Here is a 21899-nt window from a genome sequence, read left to right as displayed (position 1 = left end):
AATTCTCAGGTACACCTGATCAGGTTCTTGGGATTTATCCATCTTTATGTGTTTCAAGACATCCAGCGCTTCCTCCTCTGTAATATGGGCATTTTGCAAGGTGTCACCATTTATTCCGCTAGTTTCCATATCCTTTCCACAGTAAATATTGATGCAAAATACTCGTTTAATATCTCCCCCATTTTCTGCGGCTCCACTCAGAGGCTACCTTGCTGATCTTTGAGGGACCCCATTCTCTCCCTAGTTATCCTTTTGTCCTTAAATGTATTTGTAAAAACCCTTTGGATTCTCCTTAAGTCTATTTGCCAAAACTATGTCCCCTTTTTGTCCTCCTAATTTCCCTTGAGTATACTCCTACTGCCTTTATAATCCACGGATTCACTCTATCTATCCTGTCTAACAAACTCAATCTTTGAACGTATTTGCCAAATATAAAACTAGTTTGTCTTTAAACTTGATTTTTGCCATTTTTGTAGCATTCACTAACTTTGTGCTTAACTGCTTGAGGGGCCAGTAATTGACTACTGCTCACACACTATGGAGGACACTTCTAATTGTTGTATATGTTAGCATTGGACAGAAACCTCACACAGCTCAGTTCAAAGCATCCGGTGCTTTGATGCAAAGTGTAAAGCATCCAATCACAACAATCAACCAACTCACATTTTTTCTTGTAAGCTAAATGTTTCAAGCATCATGAGCATATCCACATCATATCCCCCAAATTAACTCATCCTGGTTGAAGACTATGGTGGGAAATATGGAATTTCCCACTTGAGGAAAGAAAGGCATAGTTCTTTACAAAACATTCCCAAAGCAAGCAGGTCCTGTGATGATACCAAAGAGACCCAGTGGGTAAGGAAGGTATCATAGCTTGACAAGCATCAGGATGCAGCTTTCACTGCCTGGTCTGCAAGGCTCTATAATTGGTCTCAGCATTCTTTTCAAGGACAGAGTGAGGAACTTTGCTTGGGTTCCTGATCCCGAGTACTTCTCTGTGACAGCTGATGGAAAGTGATTAAACATGACTAAGTGGAGACTGTAAGCTCAAGTAATTTGTTTTTCACTCATCAGAAGAATGATTCATGAAACAAGGCAAATTTCTGGCAAAACTCAGGTCCTGCTCCATCTGTGTGAAGAAAGCAGAGTTAATGTTTCAAGTTCAGTAACTCTTCTTCGAAAGTGGACTTGAAATATTAACTCTTTCTTCCAATAGATGCTGGCAGTACTGTTGAGTTTTGCCAGCAATTTCTGCTTTATTTTCAGATCTCCAGCATCCACAGCTTTTGTTTCATTGAAATAAAGGAAGTCATTTTAGATAGAAAGAAAAGGGGGTGCTGACTGGTTCGGCCATAATTGGCACGGAGATATTGCGAAAAGTGAATCAACATTGTAATTCTCAGGCAGGTAGGTCTTGCCTATCTTGGGGATGAGAGTGTGGCTCATCCATTTTTTTGAAATCGGTACAAAGTACAAATTCCAGTGCCTACATAATCCAGTCTTTGGCTATTTAGTTACTTGGTCCCCAGTGAGAGCAAATACAGGCCCAGTCAGATCATTTAATATGTTATTCTGCTGTAAAAATAACTAAGGTAGAAATACTTGAGATTTGTGAACACAGGCTGGTTGAGAACGAGCAGCATGCCGCCAGGTGCAAACAGTCAATTGAATGCCAGTCATTTCAGTGGCAGACAAAACATCTTTCCAGCACCATTGGACAAAACCACTTGTGGATTTACTGCATAATGTCCTTTCTAAGCAATGCAGCTTCGAGGTTCTGCACACATCAATTTGTGCAAAAGAACTGCTTTGCTGGGGCTGCAAAACATCAAATTTGTCAATTTCTCAGTCTAAGGAAGGGGTGGGAAATTAGTTGGTCTTTCCATCAAAGAATCACTTCTTTGATAACCAAAGATTTGAGAAAGAGCTGGGCTTCAAAGAGGGATGACTTGGCAATGCCATCTATTTCGATGCTTTTGGTGTAATTGAATCTGAATTCAACTCTACAAGTTATGTCCATCAATGTGATTCAGACACAGCCAGTACATCTGCACTGCATCATTATAGTGAGGCAGTACTGTCAATAGCTCCTTTGAGCAGCGTATTAGTAAATAAGCTAGAGACGTTGAAAGGGTACATAGGCCTGCATTAGGATTGCGATTGTTCTCAACACGTGGTTCTCATTTGGTCTCGGGAAAATGGAGGAATACAAGTTGGTTCAGAAGCTCACATGAAAATCCAGCAGGAAGACTAAAAGTTCAACCATCTTGTATATTTAAAAATCTGACAGTCAATGAATTCACATATAAAGCCATAGTAGCATACTCCCGTTAAATCGCAGTCTCTGTTCAGTCATCAGTAAGCAAATGACCTGCACAGCACTTGTGTATTCTGCTAATAGTAGCTCCAAACAAAAATAAAATCCAATAGTGCACTATGTTGCTGTGTCTGGCGATGCATTTTTAAAATGAGAAAACAAAGAACTGCAGTCTGTTCTTCTCCTGCTTGCCTGACAAAAAAAGACGTCTACATGTTTTTGAGATGTGCAGGAAGGGCAATGATTAACAAAGTGTCCTTATTGAATTTGCATTAAAATCAAGCTCACCACAGGTCACCAGCTGTGAAGAGCAGTTCAGATCACTTCACTTAAAGTATGGGGGACCAAATATTTATTAAATGTTTCTCCAAATTTTGCTCAATATTATGAAGTCAACTGTACACTGACAACCATTGTGAAGAGCTCAAGGCTGGAATGAGCAAAACATTTAGAGTCAGAACTCTAAGGCACAGAAACAAACCAACTTGTCTCACCAACTCGATATCTGAAACTGATCTAGTTCCATTTGTCAGCATTTGGCTCAAATCCCTCTAAACCCTTCCTATTCACGAACCCAAGCTGTCTTCAGTTTTAATTGTACCCCACCTCCACCAACACCTCTGGCAGCTCATTCCATACAGGCACCACCCTGTGAAAATGTTGCCCTTCAGGTCCCTTTTAAATGTTTTCACTTTCACCTTATCCTGTTCCCTCGTTTTGAACTCACCTACCCTGAGAAGACTTTTGCTAACAATCTGAAAGTAAAAAGGAGATGACAGTTGGTTTGGTTTTAAATGAAGTGTATGGACTTTGAGGAGACATCATTACAGTATTGCTACCTTACCTCCTCTGTGTATATCGCAAACTATACCATAAGTCACATGCTCCCTCAATCAGGGCCAGCACTTCTCACAAATCCAAATCTAAGTTTTTCCAACATGATGTTGCTCCTTCAATTGAAATTAAAACATTCATTCAGAGCAACGAGGCAGACTGAATACAAATAAGGAATTCTGATTTGTAACAAAACAAGCTATTTCACGTGGAAACTGATGAACAGAAGCAATATCGCAGAACAATCATTCATTCCCCAAGAATAACAAGCTGCAATTTCACCTTGTATCCTTATTTCTTCGTGAAGGGATCCAGCAGGGTGAACAGATTTTGATTAGTATATATGCAGAATATAAAACTGCAAATGCGGAACCAAATTGGAAAATTCTGCAACAACATAGCATCTACTGAGAGAAAAATGGGTTCGTACATTTAGTGCTCAGCAGGATACCAGGCTTCTGTCTGTCCTTCACAGACCACAGACACCCGTCCTTAACCACCTCCACCTTTTTCCTCTAATTCCAAAAGTAAAATCAAACATCGTGTACAACTTTCGAATGGCCTTCTCAACTTGCTCACAGTCCAAGGCCCATTATATTTCAAGTGCCAAGTATGTGGCCATTTAGTCTGTCTGACAAGATCCTTGGGAAGGAGAAAGTGAGGTCTGCAGATGCTGGAGATCAGAGCTGAAAATGTGTTGCTGGAAAAGCACAGCAGGTCAGGCAGCATCAAAGGAACAGGAAATTCAACGTTTGGGGCATAAGCCCTTCTTCAGGATTCCTGAAGAAGGGCTTATGCCCGAAACGTCGAATTTCCTGTTCCTTGGATGCTGCCTGACCTGCTGTGCTTTTCCAGCAACACATTTTCAAGATCCTTGGGAAACCTGTGCCTTGTTCCTCAATGCTGTTTCCTTTTATGCATGCATTAAAATTATGATCGATATTCCTCAATCCAGCTTAATATGTAACAAAACATAATCCCAACACCAATATCAGTCACCGGTCTAACAACTGGTCACCAGTGTTCTCTATTCTACAAGACAACACTGCTGTTTCAAGTTTCTTTCCAGGCTTCTCAATCAGGATCATTGTGTTCCAAAAATGACAACAACAGATCTATACAAGCATATAGTTTACATTGCCACATCACCAAGGGCCATCACAGAGTTTGAAGTTGGGGAATAAGCAGATGGGAAGCAGACAGTAAAATCCTGCTTGAAGAGATGAGTTTCACAGGGGAGCTGAAGGAGAATTGCAAAATACAGGGGCTGGATGTGTGAAGACAGGATTCTCAACGGGTACAATCCTCACAAAGGGTTTTTGCCCGAAACGTAGACTCTCCTCTCCTCCTCGGATGCTGTCTGACTTGCTGTGCTTTTCCAACATCACACCTGCAACTCCAGCCTGCAGTCCTCACTTTCACCTTGTCAATGATACAGTCAAGGGTAGGGGAACACACATGAAGGTATGGAGAGCAACTGAAAGGGTGAGATGTGGAGGCTGCAGAGCAAGTATAGAAATAATGAAATATGAGGACATGGGAAGAATTTAACTTAGAGGCTAAAAGGACCAAGAGTTCAGAAAGCGCGAATATTTCAGGTGATCAGCAAGTGAGGACTGGTGTACAATGTGATACTAGCCACTCACATTGGCACATCTACAGGTTTCAACTGCAAGATCTCGACCAAGATCAGCAGCTCAGCACTAACCTTAGCTGTAAGGACCAGCGATGGTGGGAGGGTTCTCCTGGTGTAGAGAAAGTGTTATCTAGTTGCTGGCCAGAATGCCTGCATTCAAGCCCTAACTGCACCAGATGTGTGCCATGACATCTCTGAACAGGATTAAAGAAATAGCAGTGATGCTGGATGAGCGGAGAATGGGCTCTGCGGTGGCTAAGCAACAATGCTGTTGAGAGGGCTAGAGGAGTATATAGGAGCAGAGCAAACAAACAGAGCTCTCAAATGGTTGTAAATCTCTTTTCCTGCAATGTCTTTGTGTAAACACTGGCAAAATTAAGACTCAGCTATGAGATCACAATGTTCTCCAACAATTAACCAGTTTGACAATGCCTTAAAAAGGACCCAAATCCCAGTCCCCTTGCATTGTGAGGCAGCAATAACTACTGAGCTATTACACCACCCCAGGACTTGGCATTCCTGGATAAACTACAACCAGGACCATCAGGAAACAAAGCAAGAAATTGATACTTTTCAGAAAAAGGCTTCTCCAAATTAGTTCATTGAGAGATAATGAAAGCAGTTTAAGAATTGCCTGTCTGTTTGAAAGAAATAGTTATTTGTTCAGTTTATTTTCCCCCAAAATTCAAAAATCTTGAGATAATATTGCGCATCACATTCCATCTCAATTTGCTTGTGATTCAGAGAGATCATGAAAAGCACGTCAGCTGGCAGGTGATGCGCTGACATGAACTTTAGTAAGGAGTTAGCTCAGATCACATTGAAGTGGAGTGGTGTGGAATTGAGTTATAGATATTAAAATTGAGTTTATGATGAACAGTTCAACAGACAAAAGATCAAGACTATAATGTGCTCCTTCAAATAAGTTAGAAGACTCAAAAGGCTGAAAGCAGCAAACCTCTGAATATTGGATAATCTTCCCAGTAAGTGCAAATTGTCACATTGACTTTAGAAAAATGACAGTACAAAACACACCTATGGAATATTTTGCATCAGTGTTTCCAGGACATGGAAGACATAAAATGTAGGGAAATGGATGGCGACATCTTGAAAATAAATGTCCATATTACAGAGGAAGTGCTGGATGTCATGAAATGCATCAAAGTGGATAAATCTCCAGAAACTGGTCAGGTGTACCCTAGAACTCTATGGGAAGCTAGGGAAGTGATTGCTGGCATAGGCACCTCGCCTGTGACTAATAATGATACAAATATCTCAGTAATAATAATGAGGTATTTGTATCATTATTAGTCACAGGCGAGGTGCCAGAAGACTGGAGGTTGGCTAATGTGGTACCACTGTTTAAGAAGGGTGTTAAGGACAAGTCAGGGAACTATAGACCAGTGAGCCGGACGTTGGTAGAGGGCAAGTTGTTGGAGGGAATCATGAGGGACAGGATGTACTTGTATTTGGAAAGGCAAGGACTGATTAGGGATATTCAACATGGCTTTGTGTGTGGGAAATCATGTCTCACAAACTTGAGTGAGTTTTTTGAAGAGGTAACAAAGAAAATTGATGAGGGCAGAGTGGAGGATGCGATCTATATGGACTTCAGGAAGGCGTTCGACAAGGTTCTCCATGGGAGACTGGCTAGCAAGATTAGATCAAGAAATACAGGGAGAACTTGCATTTTGAAGACAGAACTGACTCAAAAGGTAGAAGACAGAGGGTGATGGTGGAGGGTTGTTTTTCAGACTGGAGACTTGTGACCAGTGGAGTGCCACAAGGATTGGTGCTGGGTCCACTACGTTACGTCATTTATGTAAATGATTTGGATATGAGCATAAGAGGTACAGTTAGTAAGGTTGCAGATGACACCAAAATTGGAGACAGAGTGAACAGCAAAGGAGGTTACCTCAGATTACAGTGGGATCTTGATCAGATGGGCCAATGTGCTGAGAAATGGCAGAAGGCATTTAATTTAGATAAATGCGAGGTGTTGCATTTTGGACAAGCAAATCTTTGCAAGACTGAAAGGTAAGGTCCGAGGGAGTGCTGCTGAACCTTGGAGTGCAGGGTCATAGTTCCTTGAAAGTGGAGTCACAGGTAGATAGGATAGTGAAGGCGGTGTTTGGCATGCTTTCTTTTATTGGTCAGAGTATTGAGTACAGGAGTTGGGAGCTGAAAATGTGTTGCTGGAAAAGCGCAGCAGGTCAGGCAGCATCCAAGGAACAGGACATTCGATGTTTCGGGCATAAGCCCTTCATCAGGAATGCCCAAAACGTCGAATTTCCTGTTCCTTGGATGCTGCCTGACCTGCTGCGCTTTCCCAGCAACACATTTTCAGCTCTGATCTCCAGCATCTGCAGACCACACTTTCTCCTACAGGAGTTGGGAGGTCATGTTATGGCTTTACAGGACATTGGTTAGTCCACTGTTCGAATACGGCGTGCAAATCTGGTCTCCCTCCTAAAGGAAGGATGTTGCGAAACTTGAAAGGGTTCAGAAAAGATTTACAAGGATGCTGCCAGGGTTGGAGGATTTGAGCTGTAGGGAGAGGCTGAATAGGCTGGAACTGTTTTCCCTGCAGGCTGAGGGGTGACCTTATAGAGATTTATAGAAGCATGGATAGGATAAGTTGACAAGGTCTTTTCTCTGGGGTAAGGGAGTCCAGAACTAGAGGGCATAGGTTTAGGATGAGAGGGGAAAGATACAAAACAGACCTAAGGGGTGGTTTTTCATGCAGGGTGGTGCCTATGTGGAATGGGCTGTCAGAGGAAGTGGTGGAGGCTAGTACAATTGCAACATTTAAAAAGCATCTGGATGGGTATGCGAATAGGAAGGGTTTGGAGGGATATGTGGCAGGTGCTGGCAAGTGGGACGAGATTGGGTTGGGATATCTGGTCGGCATGGACCAAAGATTCTGTTTCCATGCTTGACATTTCTATGACTATGACTGTGTTAATGACAGCTGGAAGAGAGCAAATCATGCACAGCAGACAGATATTGGTGTAAAGGTCCCTGTCATAGCTGGGTGCTCTCTTCACGGAGAGCAGAAAACAGTCGTCATTTCTTTTGAAGATGTCACAGGTTGACCCAAAGACTGCAAATAAAGCACAATTGACTGATCTTAGCCCTTAAAACTGGAATGATTTCAACAGAATGATTTCAGCTATGGATTCAGATGAGGTTGTTTCACTTATGCTACAGAAAACATGAAATGTGAGGGGGATCAGTGCCTGGCTGATTTCCACTTCAAAATAGCAGATGCTATGCCAAGTAGCTAACTAAAACATGATAAATCTTATTAGGGCAGCAGTGGGACGTCGATTCAGCACAGTACTTTGAACCATCTACAAAAATAAATGCTTTTCAGGACTCCACCACAATTGCAATCCAATGAGTCTCATTGAGAATTCTAACATGTAAACATTACAGGGCAACAGAACAGAGATACTTTGGTAGAGACACTTCATCGATCCCATAGCCACTCGAAAACTCTCTCAAAGATCGGATGTCTGGGATATTTACAGCAACAATGCTAGCAAACAAGGAATTGTGATCCAGCACAATTTGGAGAGGGGAGGAGAAAACAGGACATAGAAACCGAAGGGTACCAACTGAACACCAACCAATCTTAGAGGTCATGAGAATCGACAAGGAACAAGCTGGTAGAAAATGGGACATGAATACTGCAATCCTTAACAGGATTGAAACCTCAATGCAGGATTCTAGCATTAATATAACCAGGACTTGTTGTCAGCAGTGGAAATGACAGGATTTGAATCCTCATCATTGCGCTAATTGTTTTTCAGAAAGAAATTCTACTTCCATATTCTCAACCTTGATGAATCCCTCATCAGCACAATCATTAGTTCCAGCTCACTGAAACTTCACTTGCTCAACTCTGAACTGGCAGCACCCCCTTGTGGACTCACCAGCATCAGCTTGCTGAAATAATGCTGCAAGTACCCATGACTGCTTGTGGCATTAATTCTCTGTGGGGACGAGACTGATCTGCTACTGTAACACCAATGTATGGGACACAATCAGGGTTGATGCAGATCAAAAGAAAATTCAAACCTCCTGATGAAATTTTAAAATGACTTACAGAAATATCCAATGCCAGTAGCTCAACGAAAAGGACTGTTGTGACAAAGAGTCACTTTTAACGTCCTAAAAACAGGAAGTGGGAAGGCAACATATCACCTTACTAGATATTTAAATGCCAAACTATCCCATCAGCATGTTATTTCTTCACTCCTACAATGTCTCACATTGTCTAGATATTTGTAGCCGTGTAAAAGAACTATTTGGCTGATCAGAACAGCTTTCTTGTAAATACATGGGAAACAGCCCACTATTTGTTAACTCCTCCAAATGCTGAAGAGAGCAGACAATGTATCTCTGCTTATTCACTTAACAGGCATCAAATGTCAGCAATATTTGTGCGCCTCCAATATCTGCATAGGGTGTAACACTGGTTAGATGAACTTTTAACCTGACAGCACATGCTGCTATCTGTTCAGCACCATGAGGTGAAAAACCAGCATTAAGCAGAAAAATAGTCAAAATTACTCTGGTATTCTAACTTCATTCAAGTTTTCTTCAAACTGAAGCTCTCCCACTTAAAAAGGTGATTACAAGCATTCCAGAAACAGTGCAAAGGAAAAGTCTAAATGAGTCATGAGATATACCAAAAATCCTTTCTTTGCACATCCACATAAATTGACAATCTTAAGCATGGACAGAGAACTCAATAACAAATTCCCAAAGACCGACTGTCATCATGAATGAAGTGAATGAGGTAAAGGAACAAGTTTGAGCTTAAAACTTTACAGGTCTGCTCAGTCCAACCACCTTCAAGCACTTCAGTTAATCACTCTTTACAGGTGGGCTGACAGTGGGGTATCAGAGTCAAATTAAATCCTCGCATCAAATGACAATCAGCAATGGGCTTTCCTCTGCTTACAGCCTTGTGGTTAGGAGCATGATTGTAACACACTTAACAAACATGTAATCTTAGAGTTGGTTGGAAATCCATATCTGGAACATCTTAGTACAACTCAGCTGTTTATTCTGGCTTACAACTGAGTCATTTCGGAAGCCCCGAGTGCTGCTCTGATTTCTCAGTAAAGATGACCTAAGAAAAGTCACACATAAGCAATCATCACAAAACTCATCTGTAGGAGCAACAGTTCGAACAATGACCCACAACACCCAAGTCCAGAACAAGTTGCTTTTATACATTCATTTGTAAAAGGGAACAGCAAGTTGGGAAACTGTTAGAATTATGTACCATTTGCCACCTACCTGATATAGGAATTCCACCAAGTCCTGTGCTGTGAGGTGGTATGTTTAAGTCCAAGAAATTACTGTTCGAGGTGGGTGTTGCTGTGTGGTTCAAGTGCATCATGCTATTGTGAGGATAGGCCATCCATGGATACCGTGCCTGACCCGGAAAACTGAACGAGTTGTAGACGGCTCTGTGTTGAAAAGTTGGGAACCTCCGCGGTAATATGGAGTTGGGGAAAGAGTTGCCTATGGAGTTGGCTGTTGTGGCAGCAGAGGGGGTCAAGAAGCCACCAATGCCTTTGTTTGCAGTTTGCGGAGGGGTCTGTAGTGAGGTGAGGGAAGTGAGGCCTGCGTTGGAAGGCTGGTCCTGGACTGAGAGTTCTTTCTCTATCAGGTCTGCTAAGGCTTTCCTGGTGATGTCGAATGGATCAAAACCCAGGTCATCCTCTTGCTGTTTGGAGGAGCCAAAACCAAAAGCCGCTTGCCAATCTGTTGATGAGGATACTGGGATTGTTTCTGCAATTTATTGAAGGAAAGAAGAGAAATGAGTACATGTTTCTCCAAGTGCATTTATATGACCAAGCCAAACACGCACTGTGTGAAAAAGTTCCATCAATTCCCTACCCATTATTTTTCAATACGAGTGATCAGTGAAGATTCCAGATGGAACTTCAACAGGAAAACAGTTCAGAAAGCGTGCTCTTTCAGCTACTTCTTTATTAAGTTTTCACACTAAGGATTCTTTGATTCTATGAAGTGTAGATACGAAGGCATCAATTACACAGGAGTAAAGCATTCATGTGAACACAAAGGGCTGTTGGCAAATTGCACAAAGCACATTCTTAGAACTATTGTTGTTCTAAACTCTTTCTGCCCCTTCTTGCTCTTTATCAGCATAATGGTAGTGAGCAAAGAGTGCTGAGGCAAATAAAGAAGCCAAGAGACAGAGCAGAGGAGAAGGAGGATTGGCTAAGTGGGCCAAGGGAAAATCAGGTTACAACTAAATAACTCCATGCTACAGTCAAGCTCCAGTGAGCTTTACAAGTACTTAAAGCTGTGAAGTCACTGCTTGGTTCAGGGAAAGATGATATGCAGGCAGGCCATTTACAATTTACAGCTAGCATTTTAAATATTGGTCCTCAGATAAGTTCATTTAGCACACAATCACAGTTACACAAAGTTTTGATTTCAGAGATTAATTCCTGCTTGGAACACAGACTTTGCAGTCAAAACATTAACTGTTACTCTCTCGATACATGCAGTGAGATGCACTGAGTTTTTCCAGTTCTTAAAACAGCCAGCTCCATATCATATGAACACTGCAACGTGTCAAGCCTATCACAAGAACTGTGAAAATAAATCACAGCAGTGACAATTCTGCGAATATGTTTCAACTTGTATTTCAAGTTGCAAGAGTTGTGTACCAAACTCCAAGTCTTAAAATCCAACATCAGAAAGCCACTGGCTCAGGACTGACAAGTCTGCATAAGCTATGGGCTTTTGGCAAGGGGGGGGTGGGAGGTGGGGAAAGAATGCATATACTCTTTGCCCAAATTGTTCCTTCACCAGAGACCCTATTGACCATTAAAACAATCTTAACCAACAACGGACTACTGATTCAATATCAATGCAATATATTTTTTCTTAATTACATCTGAAGAATTGCATCATCCGTTTTCCAGAACGTGGAGAGTGATGTGCACAAGCCATCTGCTTGCAGTGCTGAAGGATAGCACTCAACTTAAAACACTGACTTTGATTAAATCTTTTGAGAATGCAGGGTCACTGATTGGAGTTCTCTCATGTCAGACAGGTAAGACAGTGCAAAGATGTTTTTATGGTATTATAATAACAAAGACCACGGTGACCCGAGATAGCAGTCAATGCACAGTAACCTTGATACCAGCAGCCCCAATTGACTGTCTTGAAAGGCCAGTGACATGAGACAGAGAAGTGCGGTACTCCATGCCTAACAGTGAGCTTAAGGGCTAATCAAAGTAACATGCCTATTTGTGGATCATGTGCAGGTAAGGACAATTTACTTCACAATCAAACCTCACTGGCTCCAAATCCAGGTCTTGGCTTATTACAGCAATTCACAAAGATATTAGGAGGAGCAGCAGGCCACTCAGCCCTTTCTGCCTTCTGCAGGCTGAACTGATTATGTCGCATGAATAGCTGATCCTGCTTAGTCAGTCACTATTGGCTTTCAACAAAACACATTGATTGTGGATCCAAGTAGTGTTTTTCTAAAATTACTCCGGGACATCCTAATATTATGCAAGGCATTTTAAAAATTTGCTTACTTTCTCTCTCAACTTGTTCATCTTGTAGATTCCAGGAAAAATATTGAGCAAGATTATGGTTTCAAGTTAAACATTCCTGCAGTTTACGTAATAATTGGCAGAAAAATGGACAGCTGAATGTGCACCAAGTAGCTCAAGATGCTGTGGTAAAGTATCTTGTGTGCAAGCCCAAACAAAGTTGATAAACTGCAATGTAAAAGAAATAAGACAATGGAAGCGCACACTTTCATCCCCAAAAATTAACTCAGTTGATATCAAGAGCCTTCCCACTGGTTTAGTGATCAGAAATCTGACCATTTCTGATATGTCAAAGGAGTCAACTTTTAACTCCGATCCATAAATGACTAGTATAAATAAGTAGCTAATTGGGGAAACAGAATGAAGACACAGTCAAGTTGCTAATTCTGAAGGGGGCCATCATTTAGAACTGATTAGAAGCTTTTGACATCACAACATTGCAGAAGAATGGAAGGGTGCAGCAAATTGGCAGACACACATTTTTGGGCAGAAGTGCGAGCTTTCTTCTGCATTTCACCAGGGGAGAATGAAATGCAGAACCCATATGGACAAGGCAGAGTGTGGGCTAGTCTATTCATAGCCAACTTGGAACAACAGCAATGCAGCAGTTAAGGCACTTGAAGTCACAACTTCTGACTTGCCAGTCGAAAGTCATCAAGGGCAACTGAACTCAATTATTTTGTTGGTGGATATTGCAGCTGTCCACCAGATTGTTAAAAAAAACCCTTCAACTAACCAACATCCTTCATGAGAAATCCATGAATCCACCATGCTCTAACATAACTAACTGACTAAATACCTTCAAGGCAACCAGTAAAGAGCAACAAATGCTGCTTCATCAGTGCTGACCACAGGTTAACAACAAAACGATGAAGCTGTTGAGGAGTTCTCCTTCAAAGACATTGGTTGAGGTTTGCCCTGTTCCTTATGAAGTTGGATGGAATCTTTCATACTTAATCTGAACATAGGTATGGGGTTGCTGACGAAGATGGCATCTCGAATATCACAGCACACCTTCTGTTCCACACTGAGCTGGCCTGCAACAAGGGTCAAGCTTTTGGGGGGAGAATGCTGCTGGATCATTGCTCCTGGAACATAGCTCCAAGTCTAAATATAACTGATCTGGTTCAAATATTGATTGATGCCTGATGCCTAAAATGGAAAATTATTTGTCATCAGACACGCATGGAGCAGAAAACCTCAATTTGTTTTGAAGTGGATGCTAATAGCACCTTCAGACCATCCAAAATAATCTATGAAAATAACAGTGCAATGGAAGAGGACAGCTTACTTGAGAAATACATCTTACTCAGTTTAAAATCATGAATAAAATTTAGTTGAATCAAGGCAGGTGGTATTTTCAACTAAAATTAATTTCCAAGTCCAGATGCCAAAAATCAGGGTAAATTAATTATTGCTGCTGTCGTGTGACAAATGCTGACAACTTTGTTTACTGTTGTCACAATGACTTAGCTAAAAGTTACCAGTTGTGACACAGCTGAGCTGCTGGCTCACCCCAACAGCTGAGATCAGTTGGCCACAAAAGTTGGAGGTGTGAAATCATGCTACAGTAACTTGAATTATGAACACCACAAATTATAGACTGTTCTTCAAATGCTGATGAACTTGCATTTAGTCAGCACCTTGAACAAATAAAGGGTCAATGGAGTTTTACAAACAAACATAAGGAAAACAAACATGGAGAAAATGCACAAGAGTCAGGAAGTGACAGGTTGATACTGGTGAGCACTTTGGTCTAAGAGATGAGATTCCGAGAAGAGACATGGTAAGCTTTTGGCTAGAGAGTCAAAGGCTGGGAATAGAGGTGTGGAGTGAAATGAATGGAATTATAAGTGGAAGAAACAACAGGGAAATGTGGTACAGGTTCTTCAGGAATTAAGAAAGGACAAAGGTTTTGCCAAAAAAAAGGTCATGGACAAGGAGTCAGTACAAATCAGGAGTTCCTAACCTTATTGATTCCATTTAACTGTAAAAAGTTCAGAACTCATAGCAATAGAACAATGGAAAAGCTGCAAAGCAATTGTCAACGTTGTGTGGAAGTGGTAAAAACATATCAAAAGGTCTCAGTGACAGAGTGAAAGAGTTGGGCAATGGACCAACAACATGGTCTACAACAGGCAAATACTGCATTGGCTTTGAAGCATCTTGCAATGTCCTAAATCTGACGTGATTTACAATAAAAATTCTTAGCTTTGCCCATTACAGGTAATGAAGGCCCTACTACAGAAATTTCAATCAGAATCCTGATGTCTTAGAATCTTAGATCCTGGGAGGAAACCACAGCACCTGGAGAAAACCCACAGGGACACAGGGAGAACGTGCAAACTCCACACAGACTATCACCAGAGGCTGGTATCGAACTTGGCTGCCTAACGCTGTGAGGCAGCAGTGCTAACCACTGCACCACAGTGCCGCCCTGGTATCTTGATAAATGAAATGGGAAAGGGACTTTGGAGCAGGTACAGTAGGTGGGATGCACTTGAATGTGGTTGGCGATGGTCCGGGATCTTTGATTGGAGAGAAGTAGAACAGGATGACTGGTTGGAGAGATGCACAAGAGGAGCTCCAGGATGAGGTCTGAGCTGAGTCTGAAAGAGGCTTTTCCAAGGTTTGGAGATAGCATTGTCACCTTACACAAAACGATAGAAGTCATCTATCGACGGCATTAATGTGTGACAACATGGATTAATGATCTGAACATCTTCAGTGTTCTACACACACACAACTTTAAGGTGTGCCAATTCAAATGGATTTTTCTACATTGCAGTGATGGCAATAAACCACAAGTTTAGTTAAACCACTGGCTAAGCATAATGTCGTTTCAATGTCTGCTAACAATTCCAGTTGAGATTTCCCCTCAAATACGGGTAGTAAAATTGACGAAGTCAACTGAATCCCAGCACATGCAAACCAAAATATGGAAGGAGTGGAATTGGTACTTTTTGCTGGCAAGGTCAAAACAACATCTCAACTGCATAGGGCTAAAAACTTTCCCGCATGAGGTAAGAAATGTTTTAAAACTGGGAAAGTGTGCCAATGGCAATGAGGACACAGGTTTAACAGGAGGCTATGTTGCAATGACAGCTTTATAGGAGGAAACACAAGAGTGTTAACACCAACATGGGGGAACTTGGGCCAGTGTCTGGTTTGGTACCACATGCCCTGTAGACCCTTAGAAAGGGAAACATGAAGTGCAATTGGATGATACTCTGCTCAAACAAAGCATTTATGCAATGAGCTCAGGTTCCTATTGCAGTTGCAGAGGATCATGACAGGAGGAATTCTGTTTAAGAAAGGCTAGAACATCATTTGGAACGGTGACCAAATATATCAAATGCATTATTGCCATTGAAGCATGTAATCCAGTCAACTGCTCATGGTATTAATGAATAAAATGCTTATACTGCTGAGTTTATGACAGAAGTGACATTAGTTTAGCTTTTGACTCCAGTTCTGACTAATTTAGAACTTGAAACAATTATCTGGTAGCATGAGAATGAAGTTCTGATTCACGGGAACCAGACACTCGAGATGGTTTTACCTTGTAAAACACCCAAGTCGAGAGAGTTTGTTTTGAACAAGCTACTTGAAATGCGGTATCAAAACTGAAATATGGTTTGTGAAACAGCCTCAGTAGTCCAAAGAGGAGAACTCAGAACAGGGTGCTAACTATGAAATTAAGAACTTGAACCAAAAGAGATACTTGACAGATGATTTGTCAAGGGCAGCATCAGGAAATAAATAGCAAAACAAAGTTTTGACCCAAGAAAACATCTTGTGGTATTATGTTCAGTAAATAATCACCAAGGTAATACCAAAATTAAACTTATGATCTACAAAGCCAGGTTTTATTCTGGATCTATCCTATTCTGTTGGACTATCAGCTGCGATCATATCAATGGAAATCTCCCCTGCAAATGTTTGATGACATAAATATCTTGACAGGACAGAACGAAAAAAAAATCGCAACAGTGCTAGGAACAGAATCAGAACTTTTACAATTATTCCAATGCTCTGATTAACATTTCTCAACATTATTTTCCAAGTTCTGTATGTGAGAAGCTTTAATTGTCACCTACACAGCTCTGAAGCAACTTTGGATAAGAGGACATTCAACGGATAGAAGTGAAACAAATCATTTTCTAAGCTGGCATTCAATAGTCAACTCCCAATGTAGCTTCCCTTTTAGCCTGAGAAAGTTCACAGATTAAATAGACAACTCTCCACCTACTTACGGAACGTTTCAGAGAATACCTCTGGGACACCCGGACCAGCCAACCCAACCACCCCGTGGCTCAACACTTCAACTCCCCCCTCCCACTCCACCAAGGACATGCAGGTCCTTGGACTCCTCCATCGCCAAACCACAGCAACACGACGGTCGGAGGAAGAGCATCTCATCTTCTGCCTAGGACCCTCCAACCACAAGGGATGAACTCCGATTTCTCCAGTTTCCTCATTTCTCCCACCTTGTATTAGTCCCAACCCTCGAACTCAGCACCACCTTGCTAACCTGCAATCTTCATCCTGACCTCTCCACCCCCAACCCCACTCCAGCCTAACACCCTCACCTTTACCCCCTTTCACCTAATGCATTTCCAACGCCCCTCCCCCAGGTCCCTCCTCCCTACCTTTTATCTTACCCTGCTTGGCACACTCTCCTCATTCCTGAAGGGCTTATGCCCGAAACGTCGATTCCCCTGCTCCTTGGATGCTGCCTGACCTGCTGCGCTTTTCCAGCAACACATTTTCAGCTCTCAATTCTCCACCCTCCCAATCCAACTGACATGGATTAGACAGCAATTGGAGGATTACAAACCAGCTTAAAGCTATCCTTTTCATAGAATAAACCGAGTAACAAACATGCGCTTAGTGATTATAGAAGTGAATTAAGTGCATAATTTCTCCTCCATACCATTATTTAATATTAATCAAGATTATCTTGTTGGGGCAGGAGCAACGACAAAGAGAATGAGGGGTTCATGAAATTAGTTTTACACTTCAAGTATTTAGTACACTAGTAGTTCTAAATCAAGCACATGATTACACTGTGCACTACAAAGCCATCAAGTGTTGAGTACGCAATATAAATACGAAGTGTGAGGGGATTGGATGACGCAATGTTTTTTGCTAAAAGTTTGCCAACTTCAGAACCTAAGTCAGACTGGCTACAAATCTAGCATGCATGTTTGTTCTTGAGATCCTGAGTGAAATTAAAATTGGATAATCTCAGTCTAATTCCCAAAGGATTGCAGCAAAAAACACTGCTCATTTTGAATACCAAACAGCCGCAACATGGCTGGGGTGGAAAATTGACAGTGGCATACTCATGTGTTTGGTAAAGCGTGGAGCTCTTAACTGACTTCAAAAGGTCAAACAATTCTGAGTAAATATTGAACTTCTGCCACTTAGATTAACTCTCATTTCTTAACCTCAATAAACAAAATCAAAAGAGCAGGATGAAGGCACAGACAACAAATGCATACATCTTTAAAGGAAGGTTACAAGCATTGACTATTGAGAACTGAGAGCACACAGACATGGTCAGGTGACAGGTCACAAATTGCTGATTCAGGTCAAGGAAAACAGATCACTGTATTCAAATGATATTCCACTGAAGTGCTGTTAGTAGGATTATGAATGTCAGCATTTTGGATTTCCACAAAATAAAAATATTCCAAAGGGAATACTGTTGCAAATTTCACGCAGGGCAACTCATTTCAACAGCACATGGTTAAACAGGGCAATCAAGGACAGCAACATAGAGTTAGATGTACAGCATGGAAACAGACCCTTCAGTCCAATCTGGCCATGCTGACTAGCTATCCCAAATGCTGGAAAGAAATGTGGCAAACCTTAGTGGTAAGACAGAGGAGTGACCAAGTTTTAAAGCTAAAAAGACAACCAAAGAAACAAAGAAAAATTTGTTAGGGTAAATTTGCAAATAAAGACAGACAGCAACAGCTCCTTTAAATGGATGAAAAGGAAATAAGTAGTAAAAGTGAACATAGACCTCTTAGAGCATGAGGCTGGAGCAATAATAAGGGGAAAGGAGTTGAATCGACACTTCACAGTAGAAATGATTAGCTGTCAAAATTATTCAATATTCACAGGCACATAGACAGAAAATTAACATAATACCTATGCCTAGAGATGAAGTGCTCAGGAAACTAATGGGGCTAAATGCCGAAAAATCCCTGGATCTGTTGGGATGCATCATCGGACAAAGGAAGTAGTTACAGAGATATGTGTGGTTGTGATCTTTCAGGAATCCTAAAATTCAGGGACATTCCCAAAAATGATAAAAAAAACTGCTAATCTTACACTTTTACGCAAAAAGACAAAGTTTAAAAAAAGTAACTATAGACTTGAAAAAAATTAAGCCATGGCATTCAGGGATATGGTTCGAAGGTGGTATAAAGAGTTATGCCACATCAGCCAGTCTTAGTGAATGCAATAACAGGTTCAAAGGGCTGAATGGCCTATCACTGCTCCTGCTTAAGTTAGCTTAATGTCTATTTTTGGAACAATGTTAAGAGTTCAACATAAAGGACGTGACAGCTGAGCATTTGGAAATGCATAGTATGATCAGAGTCAAAAGATTTCAAGAAGGGAAGATCATGCCTGAAATTGATGACTCTTCTACGAAGATGTAAAAAACATGATAGGAAAAGGGAAAACACAAGATATATTTGGATTTTCAAAAGGCATTTGATCAAGTGTTACATTCTATATTACCGAACACCCCATGGTGCTGGCGTCAGCATATTAGTAGGACTAGAGAATGGCTAACTGATAGAAAACAGCTGGGATAGGAGTATTTTCAGGATGGCAAGGTGTAACTAGTGGAGTGCCACAGATGTCACACGTGATATATATTTATGATTTAGGTGAAGAAAGGTAATATGCTATCACCAAGTTTGCAGATAAGAAAAATGGGAAGGCAGTAGGATGGCCAAGAATGTGCAGAAGGATAAAGACAAGTGAGTGGGCAAAAACTTGGCAGATGAAATATAAATGTGGGGAAATGTAAGATGATGTATTTTGGTAGGAAGAATAGACTTGTTAAATGTTGCTTAAGTGGACAAAGACTATTGGAAGCTACAGCACCAAGGGCTGAGAATCACACAAAGCTAATATCCAAGTTCAGTAGACAATAGGGAAGGCAAATAGAACGTCAGCCTTCGTTTCAAAGGGAATGGAATATAAACTTAGGGAGGCTTTGCTAAACAGAAACCATGAGTCAGACCACACCTGAAATACTGAACAGTTTTAGCCTCCTTATCTAAGGAATGAAGAAACACCAGTAAGTGGGTAAGGAACCGAGAATAAGAGGAGACCTTAATCAAAACACACACTATTCTTGGGGGCTTGACAGGGTGGAAGAGTCTAGGAACAGTGGGCGCTATCGCTGAATAAGGGGTCGCACATTTAAGTCAGACATGAGGAGATCTAATGGGTGTAACGGCCTTGTGGTATTATTGCATTATTGCAATGTTGTTACTCTGGAGAACCAGAGAACGTCCTTGGTTCATATTTCACCATGTCAGATGATGGAATTTTCTAACAAGGACCATGAAATTGTTGCCGATTCTTGGAAGTACCTCATTCACTTATGTCCTTCAGGGATGGAAACTTGCCTATATGTGACTCTAGGTCCACAGCAAGGTGGTTAACCCTTACTTGTGCTCTCAGCAATTAAGAATGGGCAAAGCTCATATCCTCTAAGTGAATAGAAAAACAGGGGATTTCTTTTGAGCGTTCTGAACCTGTAGAACTTTTTTTCTCCAAAGGGCTGTTGAGGCTGGGTCATGAAGTATATTCAAGGTGGAGAGAGATTTTTATTTCAGTGATTGAATCAAGTGTTATGGGGAAAGGAGAAAGGAGGATAATAGAGTTGAAGATGATCAGATCTGCCATGATTTTGTTGAACAGTGGAGGAGACCCAATGGGTTGAATGGTGTACTTCTGCTATGTTTAATGGTCTTATAAAATTCTTGAACAATTTTGCTCAACCTGAATTGACCTTGAAATAGAGCATGCCTTGATAAAGATTCAGTCGTGGGACATGGCTATCACTGGCTAGGCCAACTCAACATTTATTGCCCACCTCTAGTTATTGACAGGACAGTCAAGAGTCAACTATGTGGCTGCAAGTCTGGGATCGATGTATACCAGACCACATTTGTTGGAAAAAGTAATTTCATTTCCAAGTATCCACAAAAGTTACATGTTCAGTTTTAGGTTGTTTTTCATTCAATTTAAAATTTCACCATCTGCCATGGTGGGATTCAAATCCAAGCCCCTTGAGAATTAGCCGAGGGCTCTGAATAAATAGATCAGTGACGTGATCATCACAACCCAGAGTAAAGATGGGACCACAAGAGCAAACATAAATGCAGAGTCAAAAGTCTTTTTGAATTGCGCTGTGTGTAAATGCAGAGTTTATTTGAAACAAAATCAAAATTTCCAATTTTACTTCTAGCCTTAATTTCCACAGTACCCTGTGCTGTGATGGCACCTCACCAAATCCAATACCATCAAGCTCAGCGTATACAGGATTCCTGTGGAACTTGTTTTAATTATATGCATCCATTTCATGATTTATTTCCCCCCCAACTATCTCTTGCACAAACTGTGACTGGAGACCTGCTTCTGGGTTTTAACTGGGTGACTGACCCAGTTTCCTTCCCAGTGTAGAGTTGTCTCTACCAAAAGAGGAAAGAGTAGGAAAGTGCAAGCAATTACTGAAATACGACCAGAGTGTGCAGCAGCCTCCCCAGGCTGCATCATTGGCATAGTGGGGAGCAAGAATGATACGTTGATTTAAAAGCAGAAATCAGACATCTGGCAAAGAACTTAGCATCGACAATTTAGTAATCAGCACATTTACCAATGTGCCAAGAGGGTGGGATGAAGTAAATTATGGAGGAAATTCATTTAGAACATAATTATCTGAAAAGATGTATTCAGCCAAATACTGCTTGTTTATCACATATTGTATATAGTTCTTGACAAACAATACCCAATTTTGTGTTAACACTTTACTAGGAGATTCACATTAACTCTTAGAACAGTCCATTAGTACCAACTCTGGAAGAAATTTGATTAAAAGAGTGAACATCCAAACTCTCAAGATCATTAAGGAGTCAAGACTGAGGTCCTTCACAGATGTGTAATGTTATCTCAAGACTGAAAATGGTGCATTCCAGCCACATTTTCAGATAAAAATCACGACAAGATTCTTTCCTTACACTAATCACCTCACATCGGAAAGGCTAAGGTTTACTCATCCATTCCGTGACTACCTGGTCAGGTCCACGCCCCCTCCTACAACCCACCCTCCCATCCTGGCACTTTCCCCTGCCACCGTAGGAATTGCAAAACCTGCGCCCACACCTCCTCCCTCCCCTCCATCCAAGGCCCGAAAAGGAACCTTCCACATCCCAAGTTTTACCTGCACATCCACCAA

The 21899-nt window shown here is 41.3% G+C and overlaps 1 protein-coding gene across 8 annotated transcripts in view; it reads right to left on the bottom strand.

Moving 5' to 3' along the window:
* Positions 1–21899, bottom strand: part of LOC132824781 (CCR4-NOT transcription complex subunit 4-like) — a 169423-nt gene that overhangs the window by 57927 nt on the left and 89597 nt on the right. For all 8 annotated transcript variants that reach the window (XM_060839508.1, XM_060839513.1, XM_060839511.1 and 5 more), the window contains one exon: positions 10101–10598. In XM_060839508.1, coding sequence (XP_060695491.1) covers positions 10101–10598 — 498 coding nt within the window. The remainder of the gene's footprint in view (positions 1–10100; positions 10599–21899) is intronic.

Source organism: Hemiscyllium ocellatum, chromosome 19 (genome assembly GCF_020745735.1).
Source record: "Hemiscyllium ocellatum isolate sHemOce1 chromosome 19, sHemOce1.pat.X.cur, whole genome shotgun sequence".
In the NCBI taxonomy this organism is placed as follows: Eukaryota; Metazoa; Chordata; class Chondrichthyes; order Orectolobiformes; family Hemiscylliidae; genus Hemiscyllium; species Hemiscyllium ocellatum.
The sequence above is the reverse complement of the archived record's forward strand: the minus strand, read 5'-3'. Positions and strand labels throughout refer to the sequence as shown.